This window comes from Microcaecilia unicolor, chromosome 1 (genome assembly GCF_901765095.1).
Source record: "Microcaecilia unicolor chromosome 1, aMicUni1.1, whole genome shotgun sequence".
NCBI lineage: Eukaryota > Metazoa > Chordata > Amphibia > Gymnophiona > Siphonopidae > Microcaecilia > Microcaecilia unicolor.
The window spans coordinates 356,349,361-356,377,219 of NC_044031.1; the positions used below are offsets into that span (position 1 = coordinate 356,349,361).

At 46.8% G+C, this 27,859-nt stretch overlaps 1 protein-coding gene across 2 annotated transcripts in view; it reads left to right on the forward strand.

Moving 5' to 3' along the window:
* Positions 1–27,859, forward strand: part of LOC115474227 (tRNA (cytosine(34)-C(5))-methyltransferase-like) — a 358,438-nt gene that overhangs the window by 48,120 nt on the left and 282,459 nt on the right. For both annotated transcript variants that reach the window (XM_030209615.1, XM_030209607.1), the window contains exon 6: positions 21,874–21,958. In XM_030209615.1, the coding sequence (XP_030065475.1) occupies positions 21,874–21,958 (85 nt within the window). The remainder of the gene's footprint in view (positions 1–21,873; positions 21,959–27,859) is intronic.

Here is a 27,859-nt window from a genome sequence, read left to right on the forward strand (position 1 = left end):
CCCCTAATCTGCCCTTTTCCCCCCTTCCCCCCCACCCATCATCGGTACATATCATAGCCTCATTAAATTCCTTTCCATTGTTCATACACATGCCATATTTTTTGGAATTGTTGTATTTGCCCTTTATGGATAGCTGTCAACTTTGACATTTGATAGAGATGGTGCAGTCTACCTTTTATTATCTGCATTTTGGGATCACTCTAGATTTCTTTGCAGATAACACCTGGGTTTCCAAAGTCCCTAAATGCTGCCCTGCCACTTCTAATATCTTATGTTCTACCAATTTATTCATAGTCTGCTGTGAAAATACAGAAACTGGGGAAACATAGACTGAAGAAAAGCTTTGATTCTCAATAGAGTCTTAAACATTTTCAAAAGGCACTTTATCTTCTCCAAAGACTGTAACCCGACCGCTTAGAACTCAAGCAGCTCCTTTGGGATTGGAACTGAAGATCTGAAAGTTGAATCCTGCAGGGTCCCATTTCACCTGCACAGTAAAGAGCTGCCTTCAAGTATGCTTAGAACTGGTACTCCTGACCATGCTTTCAAGGTTCAGCTTCAACTGCAGCTCACCGTCTTGCTGCAGTGCTTCTGGGTGCTACCAAACAGGCTGATGATGGGGAGGGCTTCCAGAGCTCATATTAACATCAAGGTAGCCTAGTGGTTAGTGCAGCGGACTTTGATCCTGGGAAACTGGGTTTGATTCCCACTGCAGCTCCTTGTGACTCTAGGCAAGTCACTTAACCCTCCATTGCCCCAGGTACAAATAAGTTCCTGTATGTAATATGTAAACCGCTTTGAATGTAGTTGCAAAAAAACACAGAAATGCGGTATATCAAGTCACCTTCCCCTTTCCCTCTACTGGGAAGACTGTTCTTCTTCTCCCACCTGCGGCCAATGAAAGATGTCACTGAGGCAAGAGAAAAGCTAAGGGAGTTGCTATCGCCAACAAGAGAAAACAACCATCAAAAGTCGGTAACAATGCAAGGAAACCTTTTCAGTGCCACGGCTTGTTGTTCGACATTCTAAAACATCTTGGCTGCTTCCCCTTTGAAATAACCCATAAGTTCTGTTATTAACCTGCTTGAATGCCTTAAGAGATGGGACATTTTAAAAGAACTGTTTCCTGTGGATCTCAAACATCTTAAATATTATTGCCCTATTCTTTCTCAAAAATTTTGGCCCAAAACCATTTGAAGCTTTGGAAGCTATACAATAAATTTTTAGCTTACCCTTCAAATAAAATGGAAAAACTTTATCTTAGTCAAAACACAACACACTTTAAGGGGTCCCTTTTATCTCACTGATAGCTGCCTTTTGGATGACTTGAAGTTGATTACACCGTTTCCTAGGGAGGGCAAACAAAAGAGAATCATATTAATGTATGGGTTTCTGCCAGGTACTTGTGACCTGGCTTGGCCACTGTTTGGAAAACAGGATACTTGTCTAGATGGACAACTGGTCTGACCCATTGTGGCTACTCTTATATACATAAGTACATAAGTAATGCCATACTGGGAAAAGACCAAGGGTCCATCGAGCCCAGCATCCTGTCCTCGACAGCGGCCAATCCAGGCCAAGGGCACCTGGCAAGCTTCCCAAACGTACAAACATTCTATACATGTTATTCCTGGAATTGTGGATTTTTCCCAAGTTATGTTCTTATGTATGTGAAATATGAGAGAATGCATTACTTATTTGAAACGTGATAAGAGACTGAGTTGTCAGACTATATATACAGTAATAACAAATATCGCTTTCTGAGCTAAAGAAATTAAAAAAAAAAATGTATACCCTTTGTCAGTGCCATTCAAGATAGCTTAGTCTCACAGTATAAAAACAGTAACCATTATATAAAACAATAAAATTATAGCACATTTCCCCAAAAGTTAAAAGAACATTTCAACACCTTCTGAAAGCCCATAAGCGATACCCTTTGTTTCAATTTTTCTGGTAGCTTATTCTATCCCTCACTATGATTCTTTCTCCGAGGACAAGCAGGCTGCTTGTTCTCACATGTGGGTGACATCCACGGCAGCCCCTCCGATCGGAGATCTTCACTAGCAAAAGCGTTTGCTAGCCCTCGCGTGCGCATGCGCAACCGTCTTCCCGCCCGAACGCAAGCGTACTCGTCAGTCTTTATTCCGCGGCTCAGGATGTCCGTTTTTTGTTCGGTCTGTGCCCTGAGGAGACCCTCGCGTCTTTCGCCGTGTTCTTCCGTTCGGAAGTCTTAGCGATTTTTCTCCGTCACGTTCGTTGTCTATTTTAAAAAAAAACCCAAAAGACCTTATTTTTGAGTTTTTTTTTTTCCCCCGTTAAGTTTCCTTTCGCTTCGCGAGCGGCCTTGTGGCCGCCCGTACGGGTTTTTCCCTTCTTTTTTGGTGCCCATTGCCATCATCGCAAATTTTGATTTTGCTGGCGTGATTTTTCCACCCATGTCATCGAAGCCTCCCAGTGGCTTCAAAAAGTGCACCCGGGCTATCTCACTCGCTGATAGGCAAGTTTCGTGTCTGGGGGCCGGGTATCGTCCCCAGGCCTGCACTCTCTGTCTTCTGTTGAAGAAGAGAACTCAGGTAGCGAGATTAGCCCAGTGGAACATTTTGTTCGGGGCCTCGCCTGCTGCATCGACGTCTACGGTACCGAGGTCATCGGCCGGTGCATCAACGTCTACGGTACCGAGGTCATCGGCCGGTGCATCAACGCCTGCGGTACCAAGGTCATCGACCGGTGCTTCAACGTCTACAGTACCGAGGTCATCGCTGGTACTGATGTGGTCGGAGGGTGCATCTTCTTCAGGAGCGCAGGTGAGGGCTGTCCATTCCCCTGCTGGTGGCGGTGAGCCCTCGAGTAGGTCTCCGCCTGCCTCGAGGCCTCCTGCGGTACAGGCCCCCCCTTCTTCGGACCCGGCCCCGAGGAGGCATTTGGATTCGACGTCCTCCTATTCGGTACCGGGGGTTACCGGTGACCTGCTTCGTGCGAAGGCAAAGAAGCATCGGCACCGGTCACCTTCTAGACGTGGTACCGAGAGCTCTGGGTCGCCGAGGGAACTGGCACCCACTAAGCGTCGACGCCGGGAGGACCGCTCGCCCTCCATACAGAAGGTGTCGCTCTACTGTGGACAGCCCGGTACCGCCTCCACGCCCCGGACAGATTCTGAGCTCGTCGCCGGTACCGGACTCCTTGCCTTCCTCGACAGCCGCTCTGAACGAGAGCCGCCGGGCCATCCCTTCTCCGGTACCAGGGGTGCTTGCGCCGCCGGTGCCGTTGAGTGAGGCGACGGCTGGCCCCTTGCCCGTGGTGAGGTCTCCAGTACCGGTACCGCTTGAGGTACCGGCATCGGCTGCCTCCCAGGCTGACTCCCTGACGACATCGATGGAGGGAGCTTCATCGCCGCCGGCACGGGAGTCTTCCTCTCGACGTACCCACCGTGGCCATGTTCCCACGGAGTCAAGGCGGGCACGGCTTCGGACAGAAGTTCATGAACCGATATCGATGGTGAGGCCTCGTGGGAGGCAGAGGAAGACACCAGATATTTCTCTTGACGAGGAGTCTGACGGTCTTCCCTCTGATCCTACTCCCTCTTCTGAAAGGCAGCTTTCTCCTCCCGAGAGTCTATCTTTCGCGGCCTTTGTCTGGGAAATGTCTACGGCCATTCCCTTCCCTGTGGTTACGGAGGATGAGCCAAGGGCTGAAATGTTTGAGCTTTTGGACTATCCTTGGCCACCTAAGGAATCATCCACGGTACCCATGCATCATGTCCTCAAAAAGACATTCCTGGCGAACTGGGCGAAGCCGCTAACTAATCCCCACATTCCCAAGAAGATCGAGTCCCAGTATCGGATCCATTGGGACCCAGAGTTGATGCGGACTCAGTTGCCTCACGACTCTGGGGTGGTGGATCTGGCCCATAAGAAGGTCGAGTTCTAGGGAGTATGCTTCGGCGCCCCCGGGCAGAGAACCTAAAACCTTGGATTCTTTTGGGAGGAAGGCCTACCATTCCTCAATGCTCATTTCCAAAATCCAATCGTACCAGCTCTACACGAGCATTCATATGCGGAACAATGTGCGGCAGTTGGCGGACTTGGTAGACAAGCTCCCTTCTGAGCAAGCCAAGCCTTTTCAGCAGGTGGTCAGGCAGCTGAAGGCGTGTCGTAAATTCCTTTTGATGTCACGTCCAGGGCCGCTGCTCAAGGTGTGGTGATGCGCAGACTCTCATGGCTGTGTGCCTACAACCTGGAGAATAGACTCCAGCAGCGGATTGCGGATTCTCCTTGCCGGGGGAATAATGTTTTTGGAGAAAAGGTCGAACAGGTGATAGAGCAACTCCACCAGCGGGACACCGTTTTCGACAAATTCTCCCGCCGGACGCCTTCAGCATCTACCTCAACTGGTAGACGTTTTTATGGGGGAAGGAGGACTATTCCCTATTCAAGTAAGCGTAGGTACAATCCTCCCTCTCGCCAGCCTGCTGCCCAGGCCAAACCCCAGCTCGCTCGTTTCCGTCAACAGCGTGCGCCTCAACAGGCCCCAGCAGCTCCCCAGCAAAAGCAAGGGACGGGCTTTTGACTGGCTCCAGCAGTGCATAGCCAAAATCAAAGTGTCCGGCCGGACGATCTACCGGTCGGGGGGAGGTTAAAAGTTTTTCACCAAAGGTGGCCTCTCATAACCTCCGACCAGTGGGTTTTTCAAATAGTCTGGCTAGGATACTCCCTCAATCTGGCCTCAAAGCCTCCAAATTGCCCATTGGGAGCTCAGTCCTTCAGCTTCCAACACAAGCAGGTACTTGCAGAGGAACTCTCCGCCCTTCTCAGCACCAATGCGGTCGAGCCCGTGCCACCGTGGCAGGAAGGGTTGGGATTCTATTCCAGGTACTTCCTTGTGGAAAAGAAAACAGGGGGGATGCGTCCCATCCTAGACCTAAGGGCCCTGAACAAGTATCTGGTCCGAGAAAAGTTCAGGATGCTTTCCCTGGGCACCCTTCTTCCCATGATTCAGGCAAATGATTGGCTATGCTCTGTGGACTTAAAGGATGCTTACTCTCACATCCCGATACTGCCAGCTCACAGGCAGTATCTTCGATTCCGTCTGGGAACACAGCATTTTCAGTATTGTGTGCTACCCTTTGGTCTCGCCTCTGCGCTCAGGGTGTTCACAAAATGCCTGGCTGTCGTAGCGGCGTCTCTACGCAGACTGGGAGTGCACGTGTTCTCTTATCTCGATGATTGGCTGGTGAAGAACACCTCGGAGGCAGGAGCTCTGCAGTCCATGCAGATGACTATTCGACTCCTGGAGCCGCTAGGGTTTGTGATAAATTTTCCAAAGTCCCATCTTCTTCCAGTCCAGAAACTCAAATTCATAGGAGCTCTGCTGAACTCTCAGACAGCTCGTGCCTACCTTCCGGAAGCGAGGGCCGACAATCTTTTGTCCCTCGTTTCCTGGGTGCGGGTGTCTCAGCAGATCAGAGCTCGGCAGATGTTGAGATTGCTCGGCCATATGGCCTCCACAGTGCATGTGACTCCCATGGCTCGCCTTCACATGAGATCAGCTCAATGGACCCTAGCTTCCCAGTGGTACCATGCTGCTGGGGATCTAGAGGATGTAGTCTGACTGTCCACGAGCTTTCTTCAATCCCTGCATTTGTGGACAATGCGGTCCAATCTGAGTTTGGGACGTCCCTTCCAAATTTCTCAGCCACAAAAAGTGCTGACGATGGATGCGTCTCTCCTGGGGTGGGGAGCTTATGTCAATGGGCTTCACACCCAAGGGAGTTGGTCCCTCCAGGAACAAGGTCTGCAGATCAATCTCCTGGAGTTACGAGCGGTCTGGAACGCTCTAAAGGCTTTCAGGGATCGGCTGTCCCAACAAATTATTCAAATTCAGACAGACAATCAAGTTGCCATATATTACATCGACAAGCAGGGGGGCACCAGATCTCGCCCCCTGTATCAGGAGGCCGTAAGAATGCGGCTTTGGGCTCGCCGGTACGGCATGTTTCTTCAGGCCACATATCTGGCAGGCGTAAACAGTCTGGCCGACAGGTTGAGCAGGATTATGCAACCTCACGAGTGGTCGCTCAATTCCAGAGTGGTACGCGAGATCGTCCAAGCGTGGGGCTCCCCCTCGGTGGATCTCTTTGCTACCCGAGCCAACCACAAGGTCCCTCAGTTCTGTTCCCGACTTCAGACCCACGGCAGACTAGCGTCGGATGCCTTCCTCCTGGATTGGGGGAAAGGCCTCCTGTATGCTTATCCTCCCATACATTTGGTGGGGAAGACTTTGTTGAAACTCAAGCAAGACCGAGGCACCATGATTCTGATCGCTCCTTTTTGGCCGCGGTAGATCTGGTTCCCTCTTCTGGAGTTGTCCTCAGAAGAACCGTGGAGATTGGAGTGTTTTCTGACCCTCATTACTTAGAACGAGGGGGCGCTTCTGCATCTCAACCTCCAGTCCCTGGTTGTCACGGCCTGGATGTTGAGAGCATAGATTTTGCCTCCTTGGGTCTCTCTGAGGGTGTCTCCCGAGTCTTGCTTGCTTCCAGGAAAGATTCCACTAAGAAGAGTTACTTCTTTCTATGGCGGAGGTTTGCTGTCTGGTGTGACAGCAAGGCCCTAGATCCTCACTTGTGTCCTACACAGACCCTGCTTGAATACCTTCTGCACTTGTCTGAGTCTGGTCTTAAGACCAACTCTGTAAGAGTTCATCTTAGTGCGATTAGTGCATACCATTACAGTTTGGAAGGTAAGCCAATCTTGGGACAGCCTTTAGTTGTTTGCTTCAAGAGAGGTTTGCTTTTGTCAAAGCCCCCCGTCAAACTTCCTACAGTGTCATGGGATCTCAATGTCGTTCTCACCCAGCTGATGAAACCTCCTTTTGAGCCACTGGATTCCTGCCATCTGAAGTTCTTGACCTTGAAGGTCATTTTTTTGGTGGCAGTTACTTCAGCTCACAGAGTCAGTGAGCTTCAAGCCTTGGTAGCTCATGCTCCTTATACTAAATTTCATCATAACAGAGTAGTCCTCCACACTCACTCTAAGTTCTTGCCGAAGGTGGTGTCAGAGTTCCATCTGAACTAGTCAATTGTCTTGCCAACATTCTTTCCCCGTCCTCATACCCACCTTGCTGAACGTCAGCTGCACATTGGACTGCAAGCGAGCATTGGCCTTCTACCTGGAGCGGACAAAGCCCCACAGACAGCCCACCCAAATGTTTGTTTCTTTTGATCCCAACAGAAGGGGAGTGGCTGTCGGGAAACGCACCATCTCAAATTGGCTAGCAGATTGCATCTCCTTCGCTTACGCCCAGGCTGGGCTGACTCTTGAGGGTCATGTCACGGCTCATAGTGTTAGAGCCATGGCAGCGTCAGTGGCCCACTTGAAGTCAGCCGATTTGCAAGGCTGCGGCTTGGTCATCTGTCCACACATTCACATTGCATTACTGCCTTCAGCAGGATACCCGACGCGACAGTCGGTTCAGGCAGTCGGTGCTACAGAATCTGTTCGGGCATCCCCCTAGGCCCATGTTTATTCTGTTCCAGGCTGTACTCTCAGTTGGATAAGTTTAAGTCAATCTCAGTTATGTCCTCGCCATTGCGAGGCCCAATTGACCAATGTTTCTTATTTTGAGTGAGCCTGGGGGCTAGGGATACCCCACATGTGAGAACAAGCAGCCTGCTTGTCCTCGGAGAAAGCGAAAGCTACATACCTGTAGAAGGTATTCTCTGAGGACAGCAGGCTGATTATTCTCACCAACCCGCCCGCCTCCCCTTTGGAGTTGTGTCTTTCTTTGTCTTTGCTATTTACTTGACTGACGAGCACGCTCGCGTTTGGGCAGGAAGACGGTCGCGCATCCGCACTGTGCATGCACACGCGAGGGCTAGCAAACGCTTTTGCTAGTGAAGATCTCCGATCGGAGGGGCTGCCGTGGACGTCACCCACATGTGAGAACAATCAGCCTGCTGTCCTCGGAGAATACCTTCTACAGGTATGTAGCTTTCGCTTTATGGTAAGTGTAACATAGGTTTCATAGAGAGTAGCCCATTTGTAACTTCACATCTTGTAATAGGATCCTGATAACCTATAAAACCTCTTTTTTTTTTTTTTTTTTTTCCCAGGATTCATTTTCAGCTTATTTGTGTTCCTCCATAACAATATTATTCCCAAACATTTACATCCCTTTCAGATTGCTCAAAATCCTTGGATAGGGGACAATAAATCTAGATAGCATCAGCTTAAAGTTGAAGTTGTATCCTGCAAGAATAAATAACCTCAGTAAGTGGATGAAAATAAATGATAAAGTGGGAATCAGTACTGATCTCTGTAGAACTGCAAGGTGGAAAGCCTTTGGCGAGCTTGCCTTCCTTAGAACCAGGATTCTACTTAGCCTTCAGGGCTGCTTATCTGTAGCCTAGACAAGCAGGTGTTCCCAACCCTTCCCCATTATGTGCTGCTTATATTTATCCTGGAGGACAAGAAAACAAAAAGGACCAGAGAACTGATTTGTTTGTAAATAATTTGTGCTTGATTAAACTTTCTGGAACATTCTCAAAACTTATCTTCTCAGGCAACTTTGATGATAATGTTTGCCTTTGAACCATATAAGAATTGGATGGAGTTTGTTTATTTATGAATTTATTGATATATTTACAAGATTTCTCTTGAAACTGAAATACAGATTTAATAACACTGTAGACAAACCTAATCAGAAGTGTATAGTAATCTTCCTTAGACCACAATAATAAGTGGAGAGAGACCCGTAAGAAATACAGGAGTAGAAAATAAAAGCGACAAATCAGAATGCAAGGCTTAACAGAAAATATCCAGATCTTTTTCAAGTCCAAGAGGGGAGCGCAGCTGTTCAAGGGTAAAGAAAACATGGTTCGATTGACATATAAAATTATGCATTTGCATGAAAATGCTAACAAAAAAAAGATGAACCCAAGTCTCTCGCGTCTTGCCGCATTGCAAGAAAAGATTTTCTCCTTTCTTGGGGTAATCTTTACAACATCCAGATATATCCTATTTTAGACCTCCCAAAAAGATTAAGAATGCCTAAAATATTGTTTCATAATAGAGTTCACATCTTGTTCAAACACCATGGACACTAATAATGTAGCTGTTGTCAAGATGGCCGACTGAGAGGACGCACTGTGAGGAGCTCTGCTGGGCACAATCGATAACCGGTCGTCCCAGTGCTCCCACTGCCTCTCTGCCGCAGCCCGAACCCTCCAGACAACCCCCGGGCAAGGGATCCCTTGCGAGAAGGGCCAGGCAAGCAACAACCTTGCTTATAGTCACCGCATTGACTGAGCCCGAAGTTTCTGTGCATTGCCGCTGCACTCCCTGGCCGGAACAGCCCGGGTGCGGATTCACTGGCCACAGATCCGGGACGCTTTGCGGTGGATGTGAGGAGAGACCATTGTGACCGGACCGAGAAACGGAAACGAAGTTGCAGCGGAGGTGAGCCATAACACTCTGCGCCTTCGGCAACACCGAAGTCCAAGCTCGGCACCATTTGCTGACCAGGCCTGGCCGTGAGGCCAATCAGTGGACCTGATCACGCTGCTGACGAGAGGGTTGCCCCGACCAACGATTCGAAAGCGCCCCGCCCGACACAGCACTAGCGGAAGGTCGATGCAGATGCCTTGGACTCCGGTGTTGAAGGCGACGAGACCTGGGCGATTCAGAACACCTTGTCTGACCGGGCCCAACCACGCTGCAGCATCGTCCAAAGGAGAGACAGGCCAGGAAGGCTGATATGAGGCCCTCGCAACTTTGCTGTCTATGCCTGAACTGGACCTAATGAGCTTCTGGCAGAGGCTTTTACTACCACATCCCTGCTCCTAATGGACCTAATAAGCCTCTGGTTCAAGGCTTTTACTACCACATCCCTGTTCCAATCCGTCTTGCCTGTCCCAGCCTGGTTTCCAGCTTGTTCCGGTCCTACTGCCCGGCTCTCCAATCCGTCTTGCCCAGCGTGTTCCAGTCCGGTTGCTCCGCTCTCTTCGGCCCCAGCCCGGTTTCCAGCTTGTTCCGGTCCCACTGCCCGGCTCTCCTCTGCTCCAGTCCATCTGTTCCAGCTCGTTCTAGTCCGCCTGATCCAGCTTGCTCTAGTCCGCCTGATCCAGCTCGTTCCAGCCCATCTGCTCCAGCTTGCTCTAGTCCGCCTGATCCAGCTCGTTCCAGCCCATCTGCTCCAGCTTGCTCTAGTCCGCCTGATCCAGCTCGTTCCAGCCCATCTGCTCCAGCTTGTTCCAGTCCATCTCCCCAGCTTACTCATCTCTCCTCTGCTCCAGCTTGTTCCAGTCCGCCTGATCCAGTTCCAGCTTGCTCCATTCCTGCTGCTCAGCTCTCCTCTGCTCCAGCCTGTTCCAGTCCATCTGTTCCAGTCCGCCTGATCCTGCCTGCTCCAGCTTGCTCCAGCCCTGCTGCTGCTGCTCTGCTCCCCTCTGCTCCAGCCTGTTCCAGTCCATCTGCTACAACTTGTTATGCTTTGCGGTGTTACTCTGCTTTGGAAGCTTCAAATACTGAAGAGGCAGATGGAGCTAGCTGGCCATGAGGCACTATGGTTTTTCAGTGCTCTCTATCTCTCCCTGCTGGTCGATGGACACAACCCACTCGTAATGGATTCATCTGCTATGACTAAAGGAAAGAAAATTACCAAGGTAAGAACCTAATTTTCCCATAGCACAGAGCATTTGGTATCTGCCACAATCTTGGCTCTTTCCCTTCCCCTGATAAGAATTGGATATTAAGTCTATATTTTTATCATAAGAGACTTTTCTTGGCTGTCATGTTCTTGTTTTTCCTGAGTTTTCTTCAGGGCTACACAAATTAGATGTAAGGGTTGCTTTTTTCTTTTTTTTTTAATTTTCTTGCCTTACGGTCTACTTTTTTTTTCAGTTCCTTATAAATGTCATGCTAATGTTGATGAAAATATTTTTCTTGATGCTACGTCTCCTGGGCAAATTCATTTCAACAAACTGAACACTGAAAAAACACACTGCCTCATCCTCTCATCTCAACATAACAAGTACAAACCCACAACCATAAACACCCTAGAACACACCCTCCCTACCTCAGACAGTCTAAAAATACTTGGCGTCACAATTGATCGCAACCTTACCCTTTAGAGCCAAGTAAACTCCGTAATAAAGAAAATGTTCTATTCAATGTGGAAACTTAAACGTTTTCTTCCCGAGGGAAATCTTTTGAAACCTAATACAATCCATGGTCCTAAGCCATGCAGATTACTGCAACACAATCTGTGCGGGATGTAAAAAACAACTCGCAAAAAAAACTCCAGACCGCCCAAAACACAGCTGCCAGGTTGATATTTGGTAAATCACGCTTCGAAAGTGCTAAACCCCTCCGAGAAAAGCTACACTGGCTCCCAATCAAAGAACAGATCATCTTCAAAATCTTCACCTTTGTCCACAAAATTATCTACAGCGTAGTCCCAGGATAAATGACAGACCTCATAGATCTACCAACCAGAAATCGAATCAGATCATCATGATCATACCTACACCTACACAACCCAAATTGCAAAGGACTTAAATACAAAACAACTTACGCATCCAGCTTCTCCTATGTAAGTGCAAAACTATGGAATGGACTCCCAAAAGCTGTAAAAATAATCCATGACCATCTAAACTTAAAAAAATCACTAAAAACCAACCTCTTCAAAAAGGCTTACCCCACCGATCCAATGTAAATCCCCACACCCAGCAACACAGCACAACCAATGATCGTACTGGACAATATACAGTCTCCATTCCCTTCGACCTTCACAGTGCCTGACACACACCTACCTCATTCGACCACAATACAACCTTGTATTTGTTATCAACCGACTGGCGAACGCCTTTACGGTATTATGTAAGCCACATTGAGCCTGCAAATTGGTGGGAAAATGTGGGGTACAAATGGAACAAATAAATTGTGCCTGTCTCTTACCTTCTAGTCAGATTTTTATTATTTATAATGTGTCCCTATGATTTTTCCTTTTTTTTTTCCTGTTTCTTTTGAGGAATAGTTCTACTCCTCTCAATATCCTCCTCCTCATTATTGAAGTCTTCTGAAATGCACTGTTTTTCTTCTATTGTAATTTTTTTTATCGTGAATTACTTATGACTATTAGGGTGGCTAACCACATGAGTTCTTTAGGGTGGTTAAGACTTTGCTGTAATCTCCTCAGGGTTTTTTTTGCCATTTTTCCAGTTTGGGCTGCGAACCTCTTTCACAGTTCTTTTTTGAAAGAATTGCAACGATTTCAGATAAGCACGAATTCTGTTCTGGTTTACTGAATAGGAGTTTTCATATTTGAAGTCTAAATCATACAATTGTTGGTCTGAATTAACTTTCTTAAAGTGAATAATTTGAATGCTTTAACTGGCTAAAGGGAAAAAGGATTTTTGTACTAGCAAGTTTAAACTGGGTGTGGTAATGCGCATAAGGGCAGGCCCAGAGCCTGGATAAAACAAATTCACACAGCGGGTTAAGGTGAACAAAAATATTGATTAAAGGTGTCAAGTAGGGGGGTCCTGTTCATTTCTTAGGTGGAGGAGAAGGTAAACACAAAGCTAGCCTTAGATGCAAGAATGTTCTCCTGTGGCCTGCTCCTGCAGGGCCACTGTGTGCACTGCTGTCTCTCAGCAAGGCAGCTCACTCTGCTGGACTCTGGTTATGTTCCTCAGAGTTACCAGTGCAGTGTTTAGCAAATAAAATAGCGAAGATGACTAACAGGAACAAAAATAAATTAAAAACAAGAATATATCAAATTTGTATTTAAAAAATATGAATACTTTAAAAAGTAAAAACATAAAAAAGACGACACTTCTTTTTAAAAAATTAAAACTTTATTAGCCAAAGGATAGCAAGGAGAAAGGGACTCGACACAGCTGTGTTTTGGCCGGACAGGCCTGCGTCAGGAGTCTTCTCACCCTGTGTTGATTTTTAATTCTATCCAATTGTAGAGGAAATATGTGTGTCTCTTTTTTATACTGTAGCGTTTAATAATACTTGAAACAAAGTCAAGCTGCTCCGATCTTTTTTGCTTGACTTTGTTTCAAGTTGCTAGACCTCAGAGAGCGTGTTCGTTCTCTCAAGGCTAGAGTAGCAGACTTGGTAGAGATGAGGGAGATAGAGAAATATGTAGACGAGACCTACAGGGATGTTGTAGAGAGGTCCCACTTGCATTCAGGTAGCCTCTGTGTTGCCTTGGAGGAGGGAGGACTCCCAGAAGTACTCCTGTAGCCAGGACCTGCACACCTGGGAATGGACTAACCTCCCGCACCAGGGATATGTCTCCAGGTACTGCCCGGGAAGGAAAGGATACGACAGCTGTTGTGGTTGGTGATTCAATCATTAGGCATATAGATAGCTGGGTGGCTGGTGAACGGGAGGATCGCCTGGTGACTTGCCTGCCTAGTGCGAAGGTGGCGGACCTCACGCATCACCTAGATGGGATTTTAGATAGTGCTGGGTAGGAGCCGGCTGTCTTGGTACATGTGGGTACCAATAAAGTAGGAAAACGTGGGAGAGAGGTTCCAGAAGCCAAATTTAGACTTTTAGGAAGAAAGCTCAAATCCAGATCCTCTAGGGTGGCATTTTCTGAAATACTTCCCGTTCCATGCACAGGGCCCAAGAGACAGGCAGACCTCCGGAGTCTTAATGCGTGGATGAGACAATGGTGCAAGGAGGAGGGTTTTAGCTTTGTCATGAACTGGGTAACATTCTGGGGAAGGGGGAACCTATTCCGAAAGGATGGGCTCCACCTTAACCAGGATGGGACCGGGCTGCAGGCATCAACATTTAAAAAAGAGAGAGAGCAACTTTTCAACCAGGAACGGGGGGAAGGCCGACAGTCGCACAAAAGCGTATGGTTCGGAATAAGGTATCTTGCAAAGATATCGCCCAAACTGAGATGACAGGGTTTATTGATAGTGAGTATGAAAAAGAGACTAGTGGATTCAATGTCCATAAATAAACAAAAACCGGATGAAAGATAGCAAATTAGTACTGTCAATGAATCAACATGCTGTAATAAGGAATAACAAGCCTAGCTTGAAGTATCTATATGCAAATGCTAGGAGCCTAAGACATAAGATGGGAGAATTTGAATATATTGCACTGAAAGAAGAATTGGACATAATAGGCATCTCTGAGACCTGGTGGAAGGAGGCTAGCCAGTGGGACACTGTCATACCAGGGTACAAATTATATTATGTGATAGGGTGGACCGGATTAGGGGGAGGAGTAGCACTGTATATTAACGAGAGCCTTGAATCAAATAGATTGAAAATTCTGCAGGAAACAAAAGACCCCTTGGAATCATTGTGGATCGAAATTCCAAGTGTTAAGGGGAAAAGGACAGTGACATGGGTGTACTACCGTCTGCCCGACCAGGATGAGCAGACGGATGCAGTCATGTTAAAGCAAATTAGTGACGCTAATAAAGTAGGCAATGCAATAATAATGGGTGATTTTAATTACCTCTAAAATATCGGAATAGGTAGAATACTAAATCCACAATAATCCCCAAACAATTCTACAATTAACTGAGTGTTCAAGGGTAGATGGAAATCAATTGAAAAAGAGGAGAAAAAAAAGACCTCAGTGAAAACCGGATACACCTCTTTGTAAAGGACACACCTTTTAAATAGAGAGGGAACCTCTTAATCATTAGTCTTTTAAAAAAACTCCACTTCATTAACTTTCATATTCATAATGCCATCTCACCCTTATAAACATTCATTCAGGGCGGACACGCAATGCTTCATATCAAAAAAGTCCAAAGCTTAAAGATTACTTATCTTGGACGGTGATTATTTCCATCTATGAAACTTCACGAAGTATTTTCTTTTGTTTCTCTTTATCTTTATCTTATCTTTTAATGATTCCCGACAGGGAAACCCTGTTTCGCCACTGTCCGGCTGCTTCAGGGGAAAATATGTTAGTTCAACACCTCCAAGAGCAATTGACTCGCCAGCATACTGTCCTCTGGCTTCTACATAGAAATGGCGGTCGGCGTCTTAGTTGAAACTTCCAGATTAAATACACAGCGTGTGACGTCATTCCGTACCTATGACGTATGTTCACAGGAACGCTTTCCATTCAATGGATATATTTAGACCTTTCGGTATGACAGTTTGTAATGTGAAAATCCACCTCTGCTCCTTTCTTCTCAACACATTTCTGATGTCTCCCCTTCTCTCCGTAACTTGAATCTGCTGTATTACCATGCATTTCAATTCTGAAAAGTCATGCTGCTTGTATACACAATGAGTCACCATAGGTTCATGCATTTTGTTTGACTGTATGCAATGTCTATGTTCAATAAGTCTAGTCTTCAACGCCCTTGAAGTCTGCCCGACATAATTCAATCCGCACGGGCAAGTGATAACATATATCACATTTATTGAAGTACAATTGGTGATAGCACGGCAAGCATACACCTTTCCGGTATTCTGATCAATAATTCTTTCGTTGTCATCATGTTCACACAAACAGAACATTTCCCACAACTACTATGCATGCCTTCGTGAGTGTAACCCATGCGTTGTCTATTCCAAATGTCTGCAGGGCATAGGATATCACTTAGATTGTTGTTCCTTTGATATGCAAATAAGATCCTCAAATTTTGAAGGCAAGGGTGGACCTGTAAAAAGGGTAAATGTTTTTTTACAATCTTGGACATAATTTTCGAATGTGAGTTAAATTTTGTCACATGTCAATATCTCTTCCTCTGATTGTGATTCCACTTTCGGTTGAAGCAACCACTCTCTATGATTGTAATATGCTCTCTTTTTTGCAGAAGATACCAGCTTATTGGGATAACCTCTATCTAACAATTTCCTCTCCAGCTTATTTGCATGCTGATAAAACTGGTCTCGAGTGGAGCAGATACGCCTATATCTAAGAAATTGAGCAAAGGGTATGTTGGATCTACAATGATCTGGATGCATACTCTTAAATTGTAAGGTGGTATTTCTATCTGTAGGTTTTGTATAAATAGATGTCTCCAACTTCTCGTTCCGAACTTCCACCCATATATCTAAGAAGGCAATGCCAGTGCAGCTATGTTGCGCTTCAAATTTGATACTGTCATGACAGGCATTTAATTTCTCCACAAATTGCATCAACTGAAACTCCATACCATCCCATATCATAAAAATGTCGTCGATGTACCGGAGCCAGCATACTGCATGCCCAAACAATTCCAGCGTATATATCTGTTTTCTCTCTAAATCTTTTTTTAAAAGACTAATGATTAAGAGGTTCCCTCTCTATTTAAAAGGTGTGTCCTTTACAAAGAGGTGTATCCGGTTTTCACTGAGGTCTTTTTTTTTTCTCCACCTTTTTTTCAATTGATTTCCATCTACCCTTGAACACTCATAGTTAATTGTAGAATTGTTTTGGGATTATTGTAATTTTAATTGCCCCCGTACAGACTGGGTTAATTTAACATCAGGGCACGCTAGGGAGGTAAACTTCCTTGATGAAATAAAGGACAGCTTTATGGAACAGCTGGTACAGTATCCGACGAGAGAAGGAAAAATTCTAGACTTAGTAATTTGTGGAGGTAATGGTCTGGGGGCCTCTTGACAACAGTGATCATAACATGATCGCCTTTGAAATTTGCTTTCAAAAAGGTAAACATAGGAAGTCAAATATGTTAGCGTTTAACTTTAAAAAAGGAAGCTATGATAAAATGAGAAGAAGGGTTAAAAAAAAACTTAAGAGGAGCGACTGAGAGGGTTAGAAACCTACAACAGGCGTGGATGCTGTTCAAAAACACCGTCCTGGAGGCCCATGCCAAACATATTCCACGTATCAGAAACGGAGGACGGAAAACTAAACGACGGCCGGCGTGGTTAAAAAAATGAGGTAAAGGAGGCTATTGGAGCTAAAAAGGAATCCTTCAGAAAATGGAAGAAGAAACCGAATGAAGAAAATAATAAGTGGCATAAGGAATGTCAAGTCAGATGCAAAGCGCTCATAAGAAAGGCAAAGAGGGATTTTGAAAGAAAGATGTCGCTAGAGGCAAAAACTGATAGTAAAAATTTTTTTTAGATAAATTAAAAGCAGGAAGCCAGCAAAAGAATCAGTTGGCCCGCTGGATGACTGGGGTGTAAAAGGGGCGATCAAGGAAGACAAAGAAATAGCAGAAAAACTAAATGATTTCTTTGCCTCTGTCTTCAATGAGGAAGATTTGGGAGGGATACCGATGCCGGACAGGGTATTCGAGGCTGACAAGTCGGAAAAACTGAATGAAATATCTGTAAACCTGGAAGACGTAATGGAGCAGTTCTGCAAACTGAAGAGTAGCAAATCTCCTGGACCGGATGGTATTCATCCCAGGTTACTGATAGAACTAAAAAATGAGCTGGCAGAGCTACTGTTAGTGATTTGTAATTTATCCTTAAGATCGAGCGTGGTACCGGAAGATTGGAGGGTGGCCAATGTAACACCGATATTTTAAAAAGGTTCCAGAGGAGATCCGGGAAATTATAGACCGGCGAGTCTGACGTCGGTGCCGGGCAAAATGGTAGAGACTATTATAAAGAACAAAATTACAGAGACTATTATAAAGAACAAAATTACAGAGACTATTCAAAAGTGTGGATTTAGTGAAGGGAAATCTTGCCTATTACATTTCTTTGAAGGGGTGAACAAACATGAGGATAAAGGTGAACTGGTTGATATTGTGTATCTGGATTTTCAAAAGGAGTTTGACAAAGTACCTCATGAAAGACTCCAGAGGAAATTGGAGAGTCATGGGATAGGAGGTAGTGTCCTATTGTGGATTAAAAACTGGTTAAAAGATAGAAAACAGAGAGTAGGGTTAAATGGTCAGTAATCTCAATGGAGAAGGGTAGTTAATGGGGTTCCCCAGGGGTCTGTGCTGGGACTGCTGCTTTTTAACATATTTATAAATGACCTAGAGATGGGAGTAACTAGTGAGGTAATTAAATTTGCTGATGACACAAAGTTATTCAAAGTCATTAAATCGCAAGAGGATTGTGAAAAATTACAAGAGGACCTTACGAGACTGGGAGACTGGGCGTCTAAATAGCAGATGACGTTTTAATGTGAGCAAGTGCAAAGTGGAAAAGAGGGAATGTGGGAAAGAGGAACCCAAATTATAGCTACGTCATGCAAGGTTCTACGTTAGGAGTCACAGACCAAGAAAGGGATGTAGGTGTCGTCGTTGATATGTTGAAACCTTCTGCTCAGTGTGCTGCTGCGGCTAAGAAAGCAAGTGGAATGTTAGGTATTATTAGGAAAGGAATGGAAAACACAAATGAGGATGTTATAATGCCTTTGTATCACTCCATGGTGCGACCGCACCTCGAGTATTGTATTCATTTCTGGTCGCCGCATCTCAAAAAAGATTTAGTGGAATTTGAAAAGGTGCAGAGAAGGCCAACAAAAATGATAAAGGGGTTGGGCCGACTTCCCTATGAGGAAAGGCTACAGCGGCTAGGGCTTTTCAGCTTGGAGAAAAGACGGCTGAGGGGTGATATGATAGAGGTCTATAAAATAATGAGTGGAGTGGAAAGTGTAGATGTGACGCGTCTGTTTACTCTTTCCAAAAATACTAGGACTAAGGGCCATTCGATGAAGCTACAAAGTAGTAAATTTAATACGAATCAGAAAAAATGTTTTTGCACTCAACATGTAATTAAACTCTGGAATTCATTGCCAGAGAATGTGGTAAAGGTGGTTAGCTTAGTGGGGTTTAAAAAAGGTTTGGACTGCTTCCTAAAGGAAAAGTCCATAGACCATTATTAAAATGGATTTGGGGAAATTCCACTGCTTATTTCTGAGATAAGCAGCATAAAATGTTTTGTACTTTTTTTGGATCTTGCCTGGTATTTGTGACCTGGATTGGCCACTGTTGGAAACAGGATACTGGGCTTGATGGACCTTCGTTCTGTTCTAGTATGGCAATACTTATGTACTTTATTTGTGACTGCATTTTTTTGAACATACATGGGCATGTTTTCCGTGTGGAGTAATAAGTTAATACTGTTTATTTTTATTGTGTACATTTTTGTCTATTAAGAATATTTTTGTGGATACTAACTAGTTATAGATGGTCTATAAATTTTTAAAATAAATAAAAAGAGTTGTGTAACGTTTCTTTCCTCAACAGAGATGTGAAAGACTTAGAATACCAAAACAAAAGCATTGTAAGGGGAGCCTAAGGGCTAACAGAAAAGGGAGCAGACAGAAAGGTTAAAATATTTTTTTTCATGAAACAGCAAATTGTATGTATGTATTTATTTTTTAAGACAAACTACCACAAATTATCATATGTTGGATAGTTGCCTGCACCAGGGACACAATAAAGTTTTGAAAAACAGCTTTCAGAAATCCAGATGTGATGTGACTAGTCCCATTAAAGAGGGGCATCCACGTGTTTATTTTATATTTATCTTTTACAATTCATGTTTCAGAAACCTTGAGAACAGAAATAATCACATAGCATTTTACAGTGACTTTCCTCAACAGTTTGCTTAACCCATGGCTACTGACTTTGGAGGGACTATCTGACTGAGACAGTATTTTGACCCTTGCTGATCAATCTTTCTATGGCTGCAGTCCCATTTGCACAATTGCGTAAATTGCATGACCTCAAGGCACTGTGGCCCTATGATTTATGAAGGACCTGTCCAGGTTGGGACCCTAAATGTGGGTTTTGCAATCCCATTTTGGGCCACACCTATAGTTTGGGAAGCTCTCATTTTGGTGGTAGATGCTTTCTTATAAGCCTTTTCCCAATATGTGCCTTTGAATTTTATCCTGGAGCTCTTTTAGCAACTCTGACATGTTTAGCCCATTTCTTCAGGTTCACTTTAGACAACAGCTTGATTCTTTATCCAAGAGTGTTCAGTTGAACTATTGTGTTTGGGCATAGATGGGCTGTATTTAAACTTTGTCCTAATGGCCAGCACTCAGATTGTTTTGCTTTGCCAAATTGTCTGTCACTGATGTCACTGAGGTCAGTGCATGCCTGCCTAGAAGACCACTTCCGGCAGGCACGGTCCCAAGCACATCCTGTTGGAGGTGAGAATTATTATATAGGATAAAGCTGTATTCCTCTGTTGATCACCCCACCCCTCACCTATCCACACCCATCCTGTTAGAATATCAATGATATGCTTTGATGTCCCCATGCATACCTCCTACCCACCCCCATCCTCCCATCCTGTCAGACTGTCATAGTAATGCTTGAATGTTTTCACTTATATACACTGTCAGCTAGCACATTTGCTTATTTCCGATCTGACGAAGAAGGGCAACCTTCGAAAGCTAATCAAGAAATGTATTAAGTTATGTCCAATAAAAAAGGTATCATCTTATTTTCTTTTCCAAGTTGCGTAATTAAATGAATTAACTACTTCTGAAGGTTACAAGTATGGGTAGGGATGGAGGAGATTACATGTGGGGTTGGAATGGATCTTAGCGGGGACAGGCGGGTATGGGTTAGTTTCCAGTGAAGTGTGCCGTGAAGTGAGAAAGGTTGAAAATCACTGGTATAGAGTATTCTGTATAGTTGAGTAAAACACACGCCTACTTTTATGTGTTGTGAATTGCATTGTTTTGACGGCAGAATATGAAAAATAGGTTTGAAAACTTTCAGAGAGCACTATCTTTTTAAAAGTACTCTAAATAGAAAAAGACATAGTTTGAGCAAAACATGGATATTTTATATCTTTAAGCATCACATACCAGTGTGAATTCCCTGGAGCTCTAAAAGCAGAAATTAGTGATTTAAGAAATATCACACTGTGTTGTCATATAAGTCAGGTGGTTGTTTCCTGATTGAAAATCTAAAAATGCCTAAAGAAGCTATTCCTCCTATAACAAAACTATATTATATACAGAAAAAACCAGGTATGAAAGAGGGACAACATGAACACGTAAATGAACAGCCTAATATTGATGATGATAATATTTCTGCTTTTCTGGAGCAATCAATTGAAATAATAACCATCAGAACCACTTTGCTAATTGTTTGAACAGGATTTAAATGCGATCTTGAGATTTTAAATTACCAAAGACCCCTTTTTTATGGGGAGAAAATCTGGATTTATCCCGATGTAACCCGACAGACCCAAGATAGGAGGAAAGATTTTCTGAAAATGAAACAAGAAGTCCTTTAATTGGGAGGGACATTTTTCCTCGCATACCCTTGTAAATGTTTGGTCCGTTTTGCTGAGGCTAAATATTCTTTTTTTTGTACCAGAACAGTTGAAATCTTTTCTAGATACTAAACAACTGAGATAATATAAGAATTATGCGAAGCCACCATGTGTAGCCGCCTTATATGCTAAGTTAATCCACAAATAATTCTTCTCAAGTTTTGACTATGTCCCCGAATAGTGGTCTAAGGAAACGTTGAATATATATATATAAATATTATGTCATGAATAATAATGTATGATACTTTTTTTTTCCTTGGTTTATATTTAATGCTATATTTCTGTACAAGTAGAATGCTTGTTAAAATATAAAATTAATTAATAGATTTAAACGGGAAAAAAAAAGTGAGGTGGTTGTGCTGGCTGGCTGTTGGTGTGAATTCTGAACTCCTTGCATTCATAGTACAGTTTGCTCTTTATAGGCCTTCAAATTTATAGCCCCAGACAAATGGGTAGCAGGATAGGCCTATGAATCCTTTCTGCTGTGATAAAGAAGTCATGAAATTGTGTAGCAGAAATTTTTTTTTAATATATAATTGCTGTAACTTATAGTGAAATATATTCTGTGAACAAAATATTACTGAACAGAATGGAAGAACATCATCGGTACAATTGAAATTTATCTATAATGACTAAATAAGCTTTTGTGTTTACCTTTGCAGATTTTAGATATGTGTGCTGCACCAGGCTCAAAGACAGCACAACTCATAGAAATGCTGCATGCTGACATGAATATACCATTCCCAGGTAATTTTCATTGATGTATTGCTTTCAGAAGCATCTGTTGAAGCTGAGGTTAAAAATACCTATTGTGTAATTTGTGTATTTTCCTGTCTGGCCATATATCGTTTGCTGTTCTACTTTGTGATGCAATAAGACACCTGCTGTGATCAGCACTGTTAGGGAAAATTAGCCTTATGAAAGTTAACGGTGCCAAAATAAAACCAAGTACTGCATTTTCACACATATAATGTGCACAAGCGTATGGGGTGATTCTGTATATGGCGCCCTAAAAAATCCGTGCAGAAAACATTTTCACCTATGCGTATTCTATAAGCGGTGCCTAGATTTAGGAAGTGGTATATAGAATACACTTAGTTGATATTCTAGCGTCTAAAACTATGTGCGTCCATTTACACCAAAGAAAACATGGCGGAAATCCCGGTGCATAGATTTAGGTGTATTGGGCCATATTCATAACTACGTGTGTAAATTTTGGCTTTCCCACAAAATGTCTATTTTCCCATTCATAACCATGCCCCTTTTTGGCTACACATGCTGGAAGTTAAGCGCAGTGCGTTATAGAATATGCTTAACGAGTTGTTCGTGTACTAGTTAGTGCTCATTCTCCGAGGACAAGCAGGCTGCTTGTTCTCACGACTGGGTGACGTCCGCGGCAGCCCCCACCAACCGGAAGAAGCTTCGCGGGCGGTCTGCACGCAGGGCACGCCCACCGCGCATGCGCGGCCGTCTTCCCGCCCGTGCGCGACCGTTCCCGCCAGTCTTTTCTTTTCCGCGCTGGAGAGAGTCGTGCGTCGCCGCTCTCTCTTAGTCAGCCCCGGAAAACCGTCGCGTTGGCCGCGAATCTTCGCTTATTTTCTGTTTATTGTTGTCGCGCGCCTTCAAAACTTTTTTTCTTAAAAAAAAAAAAGAAGAGAACGCGCTGAATTTTCCCTCGTTTTCTAGCGGGGGCGTCGCGTTGCGGCCTTGTGGCCGCGCGGTCGATTTATTTTTCGAGGTGTGATTTACCGCCACCATCGACGACTTTAACTTCGCCGACGCGATTTTTCCGTCGATGTCCTCGAAGGTCCCGAGTGGATTTAAGAAGTGTGGTCGGTGCGGCCGGCCTATCTCGCACACCGACACCCACGCTTGGTGCCTCCAGTGCCTCGGGCCGGGGCACGATATCAAGTCGTGTTCTTTGTGTCTTGGTCTCCGGAAACGGACTCAGGTTGCGAGGCAAGTTCTTCGGGACCGTCTTTTTGGAACTTGCGCCGGCCCCTCGACGTCGACCTCGACGGCATCGGTATCGACGGCCGGTTCTTCGGTACCGGTATCGATGTCCGCGAAATCGGCACCGATGGCATCGACCCCAGGAGTACAGGTCCCGTCGGCCCGCCGGTCCTCTGGTGACGGTAGTGGTGAGAGGCCTCGTGGGCAATCGTCCCCGGTCACTCCCTCTGCTCATGGCCCTCGGGACCGAACCCTGTCTGACCCGGCTCCTCTAGATCGAGGGGGATCGACCTCCTCCTCCTCCGTTCCACCTGGTGCCGATGACGGGCACCACAAAAAACAGAAGAAGCACCGTCATCGGTCCCCATCGGTGTGCCCGGCCCTCGGTGCCGGAGAGGAGTCGACGCCGAAGCGTCCACCTCGAGAGGAAAGGTCCCCCTCGGTAGTGGAGGTACCGACGCGTCAGGGTCCCAGCACTTCGGTGCAGTCTCCTGGACCCGAGCAGCTTCCGGCACCGACGCCTCTACCGGCCCCCCCGTCTTTCCCGACAGCGGGCCTGGACGAGTGCCTCCGAGCCATCCTTCTGGGGATCCTGGAAGGGCTGATGCGCCAGGCTGTGCTGGCGCCGGGGGTGCTTGCACCCTCGGCGCCGTTGACTGTGGCGCCGGCGAGCTCTAGCCCGGTGCCGAGGCCTTCGACGCCGGTCTCGACCGCCACGCAGGTGGAGTCCCCGTCGACGTCGATGGAAGGAGCTTCGTCCCCGCCGGCGCGGGAGTCCACCGCTCGACGACACCGAGACCTCGGTGCCTCGACGTCGAGCCGGGCCCGGTTGAGGACTCAGCTGCATGAGCTTATGTCCGATACCGAGGAAGAGGCCTCGTGGGGGGAAGAGGAGGACCCCAGATATTTCTCCTTAGAGGAGTCTGTGGGCCTTCCCTCTGACCCCACGCCTTCACCAGAGAGGAAGCTCTCGCCTCCTGAGAGCCTCTCCTTTGCCTCCTTTGTCAGGGACATGTCTATTTGCATTCCCTTCCTCGTGGTCTCTGTGGATGAGCCGAGGGCTGAGATGCTCGAGGTCCTCGACTATCCATCACCACCTAGAGATTCCTCCACGGTGCCGTTGCACAATGTCCTTAAGGAGACACTGCTTCGGAACTGGATGCGACCATTATCTAATTCCACCATCCCAAAGAAAGCAGAGTCACAGTACAGAATTCACTCGGACCCAGAGTTAATGCGGCCCCAATTGCCTCATGACTCGGCGGTCGTGGATTCTGCTCTCAAGAGGGCACGGAGTTCGAGGGATACCGCCTCGGCGCCCCCGGGGCGGGAGTCTCGCACTCTGGACTCGTTTGGGAGGAAGGCCTACCAATCTTCCATGCTCGTGACCCGCATCCAATCTTACCAGCTCTACACGAGCATCCACATGCGGAACAATGTGAAGCAACTGGCGGACCTGGTTGACAAGCTCCCGCCGGAGCAGTCCAGGCCTTTTCAGGAGGTGGTCAGGCAGCTGAAGGCGTGCAGAAAGTTCCTGTCCAGGGGTATCTATGACACCTGTGACGTGGCATCTCGTGCTGCGGCCCAGGGTATAGTGATGCGCAGGCTCTCATGGCTGCGTGCCTCTGACCTGGACAACCGCACCCAGCAGAGACTAGCCGACGTCCCTTGCCAGGGGGATAATATTTTTGGTGAGAAGGTTGAGCAGCTGGTGGACCAACTGCATCAGCGGGAAACCGCCCTCGACAAGCTCTCCCACCGGGCACCTTCAGCATCCACTTCAGCAGGTGGACGTTTTTCCCGGGCACGGCAGGCTGTGCCCTATTCTTTTGCCAAGCGTAGGTACACCCAGCCAGCCCGAAGGCCTCGTCAGGCACAGGGACAGCCCCAGCGCGCTCGTTCTCGTCAACAGCGTGCGCCTAAGCAGCCCCCTGCGCCTCCACAGCAAAAGCCGGGGACGGGTTTTTGACTGGATCCACGGGAACATAGCCGCCCTCAAAGTGTCCGTACCGGACGATCTGCCGGTCGGAGGGAGGTTAAAATTTTTTCATCAAAGGTGGCCTCTCATAACCTCCGACCAGTGGGTTCTCCAAATAGCGCGGTGCGGATACGCCCTGAATTTGGCCTCCCTGCCACCAAATTGTCCTCCGGGAGCTCAATCCTTTAGCTCCCATTACAAGCAGGTACTTGCAGAGGAACTCTCCGCCCTTCTCAGCGCCAATGCGGTCGAGCCCGTACCACCCGGGCAGGAAGGGCAGGGATTCTATTCCAGGTACTTCCTTGTGGAAAAGAAAACAGGGGAGATGCGTCCCATCCTAGACCTGAGAGGCCTGAACAAATTCCTGGTCAAGGAAAAGTTCAGGATGCTTTCCTTGGGCACCCTTCTGCCAATGATTCAGAAAAATGATTGGCTATGTTCCCTGGATTTAAAGGACGCATACACTCACATCCCGATACTGCCAGCTCACAGACAGTATCTCAGATTCCGCCTGGGGACACGGCACTTTCAGTATTGTGTGCTGCCCTTTGGGCTCGCCTCTGCCCCACGAGTGTTTACAAAGTGCCTCGTGGTGGTAGCGGCGTATCTACGCAAGCTGGGAGTGCACGTGTTCCCATATCTCGACGATTGGCTGGTCAAGAACACCTCGGAGGCGGGAGCCCTCCGGTCTATGCAGTGCACTATTCAACTCCTGGAGCTGCTGGGGTTTGTGATAAATTACCCAAAGTCCCATCTCCAGCCAACACAGTCTCTGGAATTCATAGGAGCTCTGCTGAATACCCAGACGGCTCGGGCCTTCCTTCCCGAAGCGAGGGCCAACAACCTCCTGTCTCTGGCTTCGCAGACCAGAGCGTCTCAGCAGGTCACAGCTCGCCAGATGTTGAGACTTCTGGGTCATATGGCCTCCACAGTCCATGTGACTCCCATGGCTCGTCTTCACATGAGATCTGCTCAATGGACCCTAGCTTCCCAGTGGTTTCAAGCCACCGGGAATCTAGAAGATGTCATCCGCCTCTCCACCTGTTGCCGCACTTCACTGCTCTGGTGGACCGTTCGGACCAATTTGACCCTGGGACGTCCATTCCAAATTCCGCAGCCCACGAAAGTGCTGATAACGGATGCATCTCGCCTGGGGTGGGGAGCTCATGTCGATGGGCTTCACACCCAGGGACTGTGGTCCCTCCAGGAAAAGGATCTTCAGATCAACCTCCTGGAGCTCCGAGCGATCTGGAACGCACTGGAGGCTTTCAGAGATCGGCTGTCCTGTCAAATTATCCAAATTCGGACAGACAATCAGGTTGCAATGTATTATGTCAACAAGCAGGGGGGCACCGGATCTCGCCCCCTGTGTCAGGAAGCCGTCGGGATGTGGCGTTGGGCTTGCCAGTTCGGCATGCTCCTCCAAGCCACGTACCTGGCAGGCGTAAACAACAGTCTGGCCGACAGACTGAGCAGAGTCATGCAACCGCACGAGTGGTCGCTCCATTTCAGAGTGGTACGCAAGATCTTCCGAGAGTGGGGCACCCCCTTGGTGGACCTTTTCGCCTCTCAGACCAACCACAAGCTGCTTCTGTTCTGTTCCAGCCTTCAGACACACGGCAGGCTAGCGTCGGATGCCTTTCTCCATTGGGGGACCGGCCTCCTGTATGCTTATCCTCCCATACATTTGGTGGGGAAGACCTTACTGAAGCTCAAGCAAGACCACGGCACCATGATTCTGATCGCGCCCTTTTGGCCCCGTCAGATCTGGTTCCCTCTTCTTCTGGAGTTGTCCTCAGAAGAACCGTGGAGATTGGAGTGTTTTCCGACTCTCATTTCGCAGAACGACAGAGCGTTGCTGCACCCCAACCTTCAGTCTCTGGCTCTCACGGCCTGGATGTTGAGGGCGTAGACTTCGCTGCGTTGGGTCTGTCTGAGGGTGTCTCCCGTGTCTTGCTTGCCTCTAGGAAGGATTCCACTAAAAAGAGTTACTTTTTCAAGTGGAGGAGGTTTGTCGTTTGGTGTGAGAGCAAGGCCCTAGAACCTCGTTCTTGCCCTGCACAGAACCTGCTTGAATACCTTCTGCACTTATCTGAGTCTGGCCTCAAGACCAACTCAGTAAGGAATCACCTTAGTGCGATTAGTGCTTACCATTATCGTGTGGAAGGTAAAGCCATCTCTGGAGAGCCTTTAGTCGTTCGATTCATGAGAGGCTTGCTTTTGTCAAAGCCCCCGATCAAGCCTCCTGCAGTGTCATGGGATCTCAACGTCGTCCTCACCCAGCTGATGAAACCTCCTTTTGAGCCACTGAATACCTGCCATCTGAAGTACTTGACCTGGAAGGTCATTTTCTTGGTGGCAGTTACTTCAGCTCGTAGGGTCAGTGAGCTTCAAGCCCTGGTAGCTCATGCTCCATATACCAAATTTCATCACAACAGAGTAGTGCTCCGCACCCACCCAAAGTTCCTGCCGAAGGTGGTGTCGGAGTTCCATCTTAACCAGTCAATTGTCTTGCCAACATTCTTCCCTAGGCCGCATACCCGCCCTGCTGAACGTCAGTTGCACACATTGGACTGCAAGAGAGCATTGGCCTTCTACTTGGAGCGGACACAGCCCAACAGACAGTCCGCCCAATTGTTTATTTCTTTCGACCCCAATAGGAAGGGGGTCGCTGTCGGGAAACGCACCATCTCCAATTGGCTACCAGATTGCATTTC